The following is a 12,533-nucleotide window of genomic DNA, read 5'->3' on the forward strand; positions in this document are numbered from 1 at the left end:
GTCGCCTGTCACCCTTATTAACCTTCTTCTGGGCACTTGTGTCAGAGGCAGCACCAACGCAGGTGGCATGTGGTTATTAAAATACTTGTACACCTTAAACTTTTACATGAGGAGATGCCCATCACACAGCAGAGGTTGCATACAAAGGTCTGCAATGTTATAATGTACTATGGTAGTATCTAATAATTTAGATACTAAAGTAACTAAGTTACAAAAGAGTAAAACAGATTTTTCTTGTCGTTTGTTCCTTCAGTTCCCTCATTCACCTTTACACCTACAGGTATGTACTATGTGCTTTAGCTGCTAATACATGTTAGATTTTATGTGGCAAATGATTGGATATGTTTATTCATATAAACATCCCAACCATCTGTACTTAATTGCAATCTAAAATTGGAAACAGTTTAACATTTGTTTCATAGAACAATGGAGAGAAACACATGTCGTATGGACACATTGCAACAATGTACTTGTCCTATTGGACCAAGTGCATTGGCACTTGGTCCAATAGGACCAAGTGCCAATGCACTTTTTTATTACAATGCATTTTATTATTTTAAAGTTAATTTGTTTAAAATTTTTAAAATATGGAATCTCTCATACAAGATTAATATCTTTTATATGACATTTTACTGCTGGAGAAACTGTGAACAAGTGTTACTAAATCGTTGTTGTGAAGTTGTGTTGTGCTGAGATGTGTAAAGGAACCGACAATTATTTGTGGTGTCTTCATGCAAATTAAACCAGACAGTTTAACAGACACAGAAACCAGACACAAACTATACACCCCATGGATAGAAGCATGTAGACTTTTTGCTTTAAATTTTCTCTTATTCTTTTTTTGCTTAGACTTCTTTCATGTTTTTTTCTGCCTTTAGCGCTTCATCTTTTTGACAGCTCATCAAGGCTGAATGTTTTCCTCTTTCTCTTTGCAGTTGCATATCAAAGAGGAGAATCAGTATGCAGTGCTGGCAGGTGAGGTATTTTTGTCCCTTTGTGTTGAATAAAAAAATAATAAACGAAATGCACTTGCACAGTGGAACCACTAGGGGGAGGTGTCTTCTTGCTTTAAATGTGCTGTAAGGCACCCAGTCCATGCTCACTCATTACTCATTTATGAAGGTGGCAGGTTGTGATTGACACCTCTGTGATTCTCCTTGTTGCAGACCTGGCCTTCTCAGCATGGGTGAACCCCTAAACCAGCTGTGGCTGCCAGACAGTTGGCCAAATGCATGTGCCAATCATAAGGACTGTAGCATCAACTGCTGCAATAATGGCAATGGCACTAGTGACAGTAACATGACAACATACAGCCGACCAGGTGAGTGCAGTCTCACAAACTCAGACTTAATTTAGTTCTGTTACAAGCTTAGATACATATTGCTCAAGTAATAAAAATCATACACCTTGTAGCTGTGCGAAAATTTGTGTTCTTGCATGCTCATGTGCTGCTTTGTTTCACGTACTCAGCCGACTGCATAGCCAACTATGGAAACCACCCAGAAAACAAACAGGAGGGACAGCTTGGGTCTGAGACAGCCATATACACTGATGTGAATCTCTCCAACAAACTCAATGAGATTAAAACATTCAACAACTCCAACTTGTGCTATGCAAGTCCAGGAGGGGATTCAGCAGCCACATATGAGCCTATTCCATATGCCACCACACAGCTCATTCAGGCCAGCATTAAGAATAAGGCAGCCTCTGGCGGCTCAATAGCAGAGCCTCTGGATATACCCTGCTGGAAACAGCCCCCCAATTTGCCTCCAATACCAAAGGAGATGGCTGCACAGATGCAATACAACTTGACTGAACAAAAAAGTAATGGTAGGGAAGACCACCTTGATATGTTTTACACTATTTTTATTTAAAAAAAAAAAAAAAAGAAATACAGGTACATTTTTCCTGCTGCTTTGTCTTCAGATCATTTGCAAGGAGGAGAAGGAATGATTCATCCTAAAGCTATCCCCTACAACCAGACCCGAGATCACAGCACAGGTGGCTCACACCACAGTTCAGACAGAGGCAGCAACAGCACCTCAGGTGAGGCCAGCAACTAGTCTGTACTGTTTAATATTAATGAGGCAAACTGCAGGACTTTGTTTATCTTTATGTTTATTTTTCATTTCTCAGGGAGTCAAAATCAAAAGAAGGCAATACGGGTCCCAAAGATCCCAAAACATAATCCAGTAAGCTGGGGAGAAGCCCTATCTCCTCCTCATGCTAATGCCTGGGACTGTGATGAATATAGCCTTCCCATGGAAAGAAGGTAGGAGGAAAAGATACTTGTATTTCTACACAGCACATGCTGATAGACAGATTAGCATATCCCCTTCAGTTGCCAAAAGCAATATAGAAGCAATTAGAAGTTTACATAGACTCATCATGGGCATGAATGCGATGGTAATTTTGGGATTCTAACAACATCTTTCTTTTAACTGTTCTTTTTCCAAGGTGGAAGGGTTGTACATCGTAAATCTTTAACGCTTAAAGAAAACAAGAATTAGCTTTACAAATTTAAATTCATTTTGGGTTTTTCTGTAATCCACACAAGGACAATAGTATATTTACAGGGTCAGATATATACATACATCCAAATTAATATTTGGTTAAATATCCCTTAGTAATTTGCCCTCAGCCAGATGCTTTTGATAGCCACCAACAAGCTTTCTGCATCATTCTAGGTGGATATTTGACCACTCATTTTGACCATTCTCTTTCAAAGAATTGGTAGAGTTCATTTAAATTGATAGGTTTCCTGATCAGGCCCAGCTTTTAAGCATAGTCGAGGTTGGGGCGTTGGGAAAATCATTCCAGAAGCATAATTATAACCTACTTTATCCACTCCAAAACCAGTTTTAAAGTGTATTTGGGATCATTGTTGTGTTGGAAGACCCAACTTTGCCCAAGTTCAAGTCATCTATCTGTAGAGTTGAAGGTAAAGTTGAAAAATATAGAGGTCAAATCAAATCAAATCAATTTATTTATATAGCACTTTTCACAGGATAAAAACCACAAAGTGCTTCACAGTAATATAAAACAGAAATACATAAAATACATTAATAATAAAACACAGCACAAATCTAATTAAAAGACAATCTAAATAAATGAGTCTTAAGCTGCTTTTTAAAAGAATAAATACAATCAAGGCAACGTAATGATGAAGGGAGAGCATTCCACAACCTGGGGGCCACCGCTCTAAAAGATCTATCTCCTCTGGTCTTAAAACGAGTTCGTGGGACTACCAACAGCCTTTGATTAGAAGACCTCAGGCTGCGAGAGGGAGCGTGGGGTTCTAAAAGATCAGAAATGTAAGCAGGGGCATCACAAGACAAAGCTTTAAAAGTCAGTACCAAGATTTTAAAATGAATTCTAAAATGTACTGGAAGCCAGTGTAATGAACGTAACACTGGTGTAATGTGCTCTCTTTTTCGTGTCTTGGTTAAAAGCCTTGCAGCAGCATTCTGGACTGACTGGAGACAGTCAAGATTCCTTTTGCTCAAACAAAGAAAAAGACTGTTACAATAATCTAAGCGAGAAGAAATAAAAGCATGAATAACCATTTCTAACTCAGACTTAGACAGCAAAGTTCGCAGTTTGGAGATGTTTCTTAACTGAAAAAGGCAGTTCCTAATTAACTGGCGAGAGTGTTGTTCTAGGGACATGGCAGAATCAAAGATCACACCAAGGTACCTGAGGCTCAGGTGAACAGATGAGCCAAGAGAACCAAGATGCTGTTTGATTAGAGATATCTGGTTGTCAGGGGCAATAATTAATGTTTCTGACTTCTCAGAGTTCAACTGTAAGTAGTTGTCACCAAGCCACTGTTCAATGGAAGCTAAACAATTAATTAAAGAGGACAGTTTATGGACTTCCATCGGCTTAAAAGAACAATAGAGCTGAATATCATCAGCATAGAAGTGATAAGACACCTCAGGGAACTGCCTAATTATAAGTCCTAGAGGTAACATGTACAAAAGAAAAAGAATAGGACCCAGAACTGAACCCTGCGGTACCCCACATGTCAGATCCTTAGAATGTGACATAAACCGATTCGCAGAAACACTAAAAGATCTGTTGGAGAGATATGACTGAAACCACTTCAAGGTGGTAGTCCTCTTTCGTCATTATTCCATTCACTTTGTGCAATGTACCACTACCACTGGGTTCAAAACAGCCCTTGAGCATGACGTCACCACCACCATGCTGTGCAGTTAGTACAGTGGTCTTAGGTTTGAAAGCCTCACCTTTATTTCTCCAAACATAACTCTTGTCATTGTGGCCAAATAACTCAATCTATGTCTCATCTGACTATAAAACATTTCTCCACAAGGTATATGGCTTTTCCAAGTGCACAACAATAAAGTTCAGCCAAGCTTAAATGTGCTGATTTTGGAGTAGGTGGTTTTTCTCAGACCATCTAAACGTTGTGGACAGTGATGCTGGTGTTGCAGTAGTTTTCTGTTCATAGCAAGCTTGAGCCTTGGTGGTTCCTGTATTCTTCCTAACATCCTAACTTATTTACTCACATCTAAGTGTAACAGTTTGAAGCTTCTTCCAGACCCTTGGCAAAGTGGTGACACATTGAATAACTTGTACTTACATACAATTGTTTAAACTGATAATCTGGAAATCTGCAGTTTATTAGAAATGGTTCCAAGGTACCTGTCCAACTTGAACTCAACAGTTCTCTCCTTCTTAGATCTTCACTAAGGTCCTTTGACTTTCCTATTGTTCTGAATATTGGTTAATCCAATGAGTTCTGTCAGACAAATTGTTTATAATACGGCAAAGAGAAACTACGGGTTGAAGTCAATCATGATCACTAACAAAAAGTTAGTAGGCCTGGGCTATTTAAAAGACATTCTAAAACCTTTATAACAGTTTAATAAATGCGTAAATGTATACGTTTCAAAATTGTGTCCCTTGTGGATAAGGCCAAGTGTGGATTAGATTAGAAAAAATCCAAACTAAATTCAAAGTTGTGCAAAAAAACCTTGTTTTGTTTTGTTTTTTAAACTGTAAAACATGTATGTTATACACATAGGCATAGAACACCTTAAAGAAATAATTAAAAAGCCCCAGATTACCATGACATTCATGGCTATGATGAGTGGATATAAACGTCTGACCACAGCCTGACATAAAGTAGTGCATTTCAAACAGCTAGAAAACATGCACTTCTTTGTGCAAAAATATTATTACTTTTAGTTATTCTTCACTGACCCCCCACCCCCTGGCCCAGGACAAAACACGGTCTCATTGTAACAGCCAAACCAATTACAATATTCACATTTATGGCATTGTCTGACAGTCAGTTTACTATTAGAGCAGGATTATATAACTGGAATTACATTATGACATGTTTAATGAAAAAAAAAAAGTTGCCATGCATTTTGCAAACCACTGGTTTGTCCAAGGACCTTAAGGCACCAATTGCTGCTGTGGATAATTTAATCTGTCACAATTGGGCAATTAAATTGTGCTTTTAGTTCACTTCTGTATGTTCTGTATTTTTCTTTGATTTGATGTGTTGATAGTGCACTGAGGGCTTTGCATTAATATCTAATGAATTGTGACTAATATGTCAAGACTTTGGCAAATGGTTGGACTTCTTTAGCCATTTGATTATGTCAGCTATTCTTTTTTATCAGTTTTAATCCAGAAGAGAGAACTGAAGGCTGTCCAACTCCACCAGTTAGAGGGCAAGTCTCATCCTCTACTGAAGTATCTTATAATCACCCACCTATCACACCATCACAGGGAGACCTGACTAATGGCCTACACAATCCAGCAGAACATCTCAGGTAACCCACGATTGAATTCGACATGCATACATTTATTAAAATATAACTATTGTCATGACAGAATTTGACAAATTTTTAAATTCATTTTACAGTCAACACGTCACAAGCAACCCTCGCCCTCTTTCCCCAACACATACCTACAGCTCAATACCCCTCTGTGTGGATACTGATGGACAGGAAGAGAATGATGAAGATTTGGAGGAGGAAACAGATGCAGAGCTCACTGAAAGTCATTACAGCCAAGACCACAACCACGAGAAGCACAAACACCAGCTGCACCACCAGTCCCCACACAAGCAGCTGCTGCATGGACTGGACCAGACCCCGGCCTCCAGCACTGGAGATCTGGACAGATCAGTCACAGGGTCTATGGTTAACAGCTGGGGCTCAGCATCTGAGGATAACATCTCATCAGGCAGGTCCAGTGTGGTCAGCACTTCAGAAGGATCCTTCTTTACAGATGGAGATTTCAACCAGGCAGTAGCCTCATCGCGGGATATTGTTGGCCTGCGCATGTGCAGATACCCAGAGGAGTCAGGTGAGGAAGCATATGGGGAGTTAATACAGTTCAGTCCATAAGTATTTGGATTAAGACACACATACTAGCCATACTAACTATCAAAATCCTCAAAGCACAAGCTGAAGAGGAGTGGCAGCAATCTCTGGCTTATTTAAATAAAAAATAATCTGGTATTTGCGTGTGTGTGTGTGTGTGTGTCAACGTGCAATTCATGCAGTATTTCACTAACTTTTATATGTAGCCCATCATTTTTAAAGGATCAAAAATAATTAGACAAAGTAACATAATTTTATATGAAAGGGTTTATTTTAAGTATTTTGATTGAAATCTGTTTGGTTTCATTAGCAAAAAAGAAGTCCCAAAAACATCCAAGCACCACCCTAACCTGGATGACTGACAACCTCAGACCTCATTAAAGAACATTTGAAATAGCCAAACTGTTCAACTTTTGCAGAAAATGTAGGGCTGTATTACTCACAGAAAGAAGCTGGTGGAGGTGTTTTGGCATAACTATTATTATTATTATCATAGAGACAAAAACAAAGTCAAATTCACTTCCAATTATAATAATAATGGATTGCATTTATAGAGCGCTTTTCGGGGCCCTGAAAGCGCTTTTACAATTACAATAATAACTGTAAGTTTACCATATGTTATATGTTAATCTGTGCTATCTATGTCCATGGGATGATTTAGGGCGGCGGCAGCAGCGACCCAGCAGTCCCATGTCCACAGATAGCAACATGAGTCCTGCAATAACACATAAAAGGCCCAGGCGACATAAACAGAACCAATCTGCTCCACAGGGTTACCAACCCAAAGACGTCTTCAGTGATGGTAAAGAAAGACCCACGGATAAGTTTCACTGTTGCATACTGTGTCTCTTAATGATTGCAATATTTAAAATTCTGTGCACTGCTCTTTCCACAGACACTTGTATGCCTCTGGATTTCACCAGCCAGATGTCCCATGGTGACTATAAAGTGAGGGGGGCCACGCTGCCTCGGATGGGCCCTGGGGAGGCCCGGGGTAGACGAGGCAGCACTGGGACTCACAGGGTCAAAGAGGCTACAGTTGAGGAAAGAGAGAGCCAGGAGAATCACAAGATTCCATTAGCAGGAAAAGGAAGCAGCAAAAACCGACAGCACTCTGGTACTATATGGATAACGTTGCTCATTTTGAAACTTAAATTTACACCCAAATTATAATGGAGATTTTTTGCATTTTATTATTTTATGTGATCTTTTTTGTCTCTTATCATTTTAGGCCATTGAATGTGTGATAAATAAATAAATTAATTAATTGACTGACTCTTTAATTGATTGATTTTCTCTTTTTCAAGAATTTGGGGACATTCTTCTGTACAGTCGTCCCTCTTTCCCATCAGGACAAACTCAGACAGTGCCAAATGAGTCAAATTCATCCAAATTTGCATCATCTGGAGACTCAAGGACTAAACAGGGTGGACAGGTGGCACCTTTGGGAGAGGTGGAAGAGGTACATGAAAATGTGTAGCTTACACTTGTGTGTATATGTATATATATATGTATATATGTATTCATGTGTGTGTGTGTGTCTGTAGGAAAAACAAAAAGAGGAATGAGACTAATGCTGTGTTGTTTCCACAGTTCCTGAAAAGCTAAGAAGCAATGTGAGCTCAACAGGAATATCCTATTGTTGCTTCAGAGCAAGGACTACAACCTTTAAAAAAGTGGAAAAGACTCCAAAAATACTGCACAATATAAGTTTTTTTAAAAGTCAGATTTCTCATTAAGTGTTGGAAAAAAAGGAAAAAAAGTGCTCTCATCTTTAAGTCACTAGACTTTTATTTGATGCACTGTTTATTGTTTGCTTTCTTTTGCTGACCAGACTCCAGGACACTGACCTGTTGGAGGCTGGCTCTAGTAATATAAATGCACATTTGATGGCGGTTGTGAGTGTCTACAAAAGTATTGTCCACAATGACTGCTTGATGCGGTCCAGTATGATCTTTGTTTGTCAGTTGTCTTGTTACTTTGCTATAATTGATATACAGTCATTACCTGCCATCTTGTAAATTGTTTACTGCCACAGAAGTGCTTCAAATTCAAATTTTATATAACAGTGTTAATGTTTTCTAAGTGATGTATATGTTGTCTTTGTATTATTTGTCCTACTTTGGTTAAAAAAGCACAATCACAAAATTTTATTCTAAGTCATTGCTATATGAATTTTCAGTCCTACAGAAAACACGTTTTTTGAGTCTTGCTGATCATTTCATCATGCTGAGAAAAAGATTGTTGATTGTGATTGTGCATTCAGTTGCGTACATTTCAGCTGTTTTCATTCAGATCTGAACTATCTGTTGTGTGTACTGAGAGAATTGCATGCAGATTCACCTGTAGGAGGTTTTACTTAACACCATGACTGCTTTGTCCTCCCACTGGGATGATGAAAGTTTGTTCACGGACTGGTTTCATTTATTGTTTCTCTTCACTGAATTAATTCTATCTACTCCTCTGTTCCCCTGACCCTGGCCAACTTATGGTGTAGAGCTGGACAACATGCCAGTTTGCCAAAATAAAATATGTGACTCGCTTACTGATGTTAATTCATATATTGTAATTTGAAATACCTGCTTGAAACCACAGTGACTACAACAGTCAGTGATATCCAACTACAAGTTTAGCAAACCAAACTGTTATCAGTCCAGAACTAGACTGAAGAAGTTGCTTGAATGAGTGACAAAACATTTCTCCCACTGAAAAAAGTTTTGTCCAGATGAACAGAGCTGAACTTTTTGGGAACTAGGCAGCCAGTTACCTAAAATGTTAAACCGGTCATATGTAACCAAACAAATGTTGAAAGTCCATTTAAGTAAGGTCAAGTAAAAAATAACATTTATATTTAAAAAAAAAAATCATATTTAAAAAAAACAAAAACAATAATTTTACTGTTTATGTGTTCTAGAGTTTAGTCATATTGTCCAGCTCTATTCTGTAAGTTAAATATGGAACAAATATGTCACTTTAACTACTCTCTTCAAATAAATATTGCTGTTCATTAAGCGACAAGAAATAAGGTAGTAGTTCATTTACTAACACAATACTGACAATATTTATTCCACTTTCCAGTTTTAAAGGAGACAATCGTTATCACCTCACGAAGAATATATATGGCTAAATCTGGCCACTGTACACACCATGACATGTGTATTTACCCACATTTTTTGCATCTTTTTTCAAAAGTTAACAAACTTTGTCTTTGAAATGTATGTTTCTTAATGTGAGATGACAACCCCAATGCTGGAGACAAGGGTAGGATGCAACATGCATACAGACAGTAGCCTTTATTAATCAAATCAAAAGTCCAACCATTAGACTATCTACAAGGTGGAAAAGAATGATGACATTACCCAGTGGAAACAACCAGCGAACAGGACGTTATAAAAGGAAACACAGGACTATACAGACACTGAGAGGGAGCTAATTACACAGTGAGACAACGGAATGAGCTGACCGTTGGTAAAAAGAATTCGTGACAGGCAAGGACAATGGAGGGAAATGAACAAAGCAAAGCTCAAACTACGCACAACAGAACACTATGGCAACATAAAACGGGAAATTAGAAAAAAAAACATGCAGAACAAACAAAAATACAAGAGAAGACAAGAGGAGAGGATGGAAATAAAACAATGATGTGAAGTTGTCCTTTTTCAGCTTTTGTCTGAAAATACAGAAAACACAAAATCCTGAATGTTTCCCCAGTGCTCAAGAAGTTCAAGTTATATGACATACAGTTCTCTGAAAAAGTATTTGCCTGAATCCCGATTTAGTTTTTTGCATATATTTCACACTTATACATTTCAGATCATCAAACAAATGTTAAAATTATACAGAGATAACACAAGTAAATAAAAAAAATGCAGTTTTTGAAAAAGTAGTTGCTTAAACCTACTAATTGAAAGTCACATTGCAGGGGAGGAATTTTAGTCCACTCTGCTTTGAAGAAAGGGAGGTCAGCCACATTGGAGGTCTTTCAAGTATGAAAGTTTATGCTCATGAAGGATCACAATTACATATGAGTCCAACCTTTGAATATGGCATATAAAAATCTTCATTTGTTTGTTTGGTCATTTTGTTCATGTTTTTAATTTAATTTACAATATACAAGAAGAGAAACTGAGATTGTGTGATGGGATATACATTTTAATTAACATCATATAAACAATATAAGCAACAGAGGAGTAAAACCATGTGAAATAATTTTAAAAAATTTGGTATTTCATATGTCAACTCTCCCTGGACTGACACAGTAAGTGGTATGTCACCCACAAATAATTACTGTGATTAATTCCACTATAGTGATGATCAGTGTTGGGGAGTAATGGAATACATGTACCGCTGTTACGTATTTAAAATACAAAATATGAGTAACTGTATTACGTTACCATTTTAAAAGGTGGTATTTAGAATACAGTTGCTTTGATGAAATGAATGGATTACAGGGCTGTATTTTCCTGTTTCATATGTTCGGCTATGCCCTCTCTATTTTTAGTTTCCACGCCGGTGGGAACCCAAACAAAACACGCATTAAGAGACTCTGATGTCTGTGTCTCAATTTCGCGGCCCATGTCACCTCTACTTGCGGCCTGCAGAATGACGTGAAGAAATATTTTTATAAATTATTCACAAAAATTATTTAATATGAAGGCAATAGGCAGAGTGTTACAGGCATTGCCTTAAAGAATGTAGCCTCATGGGCAGTGTAGTCTGTGCTGCAGGGAGAATGGACTGCCATACCCCTTATGTGTCTGTGAGCGCGAGGAGGGAGAAAAAGAGTAGAAAAGTACGAGTTGTCACCGACCAGAAACGGGAAATAGAAGCATGTAAATATAATAATAACCACTGCAGCCAAAAAGAGTGACTGACGAGCCCAGTTGTAAGTAAGCTATTAAGACTCAACTGTACACTGTGTTCGTGTTTTCCTCCGAAACAATAAGTTCCGTTGGGGAAGCCTTTGCCTCTCTCTGTCTCTCGCAAAGTTGACCCAGACAACAAAGTGAAGCTAGTTTTCAGCTACGAGCCCAACATGGAACCCAACGTATTAGCCAGAGGTCCCTTTACGGTTTTACGCTTTTACGGTTCGGCGCTCCGAACCTGTTTTACAGGTGCGGAATAGTTTTCTATACAAGATCGCTGCAAAAAGTGCAGCCTTACCTAATGTCAATCTACTGTTACTTATTTTATATTAAGATTTCAAATGTAGTTGGTATTGGTATGGCAAATAACCTTCAGTAAAAGTAATAAATCACACAGCAATAGTACATTCATGTAGTTGTAAAAAGCATGATAATATATTAAGTAATCCAAAGTATTCAGAATACATTACTCTCATTGAGTAACATAACTGCTACGTTACAAAATACATTTTGGGGCATGTATTCTGTAATCTGTAGTGGAATACATTTTAAAAGTAACCTTCCCAACACTGATGAGAAATTTATAAACATAGCAGAATAATGACCTTTTCATGTGTGCTGGACAAGCACATGATTATGCTCCAGAGTACATACTGCTTTAAGCCCTTTGCAATGATCACCTGAGGTTCTGTAGCTGCCCTTTTGCTTTGCTGAAATGATATTCAGGAGTTTCATGACTGAGCCACAGCAATACTCAAAGCAACCTTTAAACTGTGTAAGAAATTTATTTATGTCATTTTGTTTTAGACTAAGCTATTGAACTTCTGCCCAGATATTTCAATATGACACCTCACCTTAGAGTTTGATTATCCATGTAAATACCAAAAATTGTGCAAGTGTCTTCAACACCACTCACTTCACCAGAACTTGCAAGCTAAGAATGATCATTTTTCTCACCCTACATTGAAAATCGAACATTAGTCAACTGTTTAACAAATGTTTTAGAGGGATTTCAGTTCTTCAAATATATAGAAGGAAATTGGACTCTATCTATCTATCTATCTATCTATCTATCTATCTATCTATCTATCTATCTATCTATCTATCTATCTATCTATCTATCTATCTATCTATCTATATGCTAAAAGTCAGACAAAGGTTCAGTACATTCAGTCTTGTATGATGAAACAGTACCTAAATTACATGATCTGTATACTAGTAGTATAGACATTTTCCATAGAATTATGTCTTCATTACTTAGGAATGCTGAATCTATGCTGACTCATAGTGCTACTTCTTGTAG

General features: G+C 37.8%; 1 protein-coding gene across 3 annotated transcripts in view; it reads left to right on the forward strand.

Annotated features, from left to right (window-relative positions):
- The window catches only part of LOC146509569 (roundabout homolog 1-like), a 98,097-nt gene extending 85,769 nt beyond the window's left edge, over positions 1-12,328 (forward strand). The window contains exons 20-31 of one of the 3 annotated variants that reach the window (XM_085173928.1): positions 254-280; positions 936-975; positions 1,167-1,321; positions 1,471-1,830; positions 1,927-2,046; positions 2,137-2,272; positions 5,658-5,810; positions 5,903-6,348; positions 7,027-7,167; positions 7,261-7,482; positions 7,673-7,827; positions 7,959-12,328. In XM_085173928.1, coding sequence (XP_085030054.1) covers positions 254-280; positions 936-975; positions 1,167-1,321; positions 1,471-1,830; positions 1,927-2,046; positions 2,137-2,272; positions 5,658-5,810; positions 5,903-6,348; positions 7,027-7,167; positions 7,261-7,482; positions 7,673-7,827; positions 7,959-7,973 — 1,970 coding nt within the window. In that variant the 3' untranslated portion in view covers positions 7,974-12,328. The remainder of the gene's footprint in view (positions 1-253; positions 281-935; positions 976-1,166; positions 1,322-1,470; positions 1,831-1,926; positions 2,047-2,136; positions 2,273-5,657; positions 5,811-5,902; positions 6,349-7,026; positions 7,168-7,260; positions 7,483-7,672; positions 7,828-7,958) is intronic. The other 2 variants (XM_085173929.1, XM_085173930.1) reach the window with 2 other exon arrangements.
- The last annotated feature ends 205 nt before the right edge of the window (positions 12,329-12,533 follow it).

Source organism: Neolamprologus multifasciatus, chromosome 10, assembly GCF_963576455.1.
Source record: "Neolamprologus multifasciatus chromosome 10, fNeoMul1.2, whole genome shotgun sequence".
Classification (NCBI taxonomy): domain Eukaryota; kingdom Metazoa; phylum Chordata; class Actinopteri; order Cichliformes; family Cichlidae; genus Neolamprologus; species Neolamprologus multifasciatus.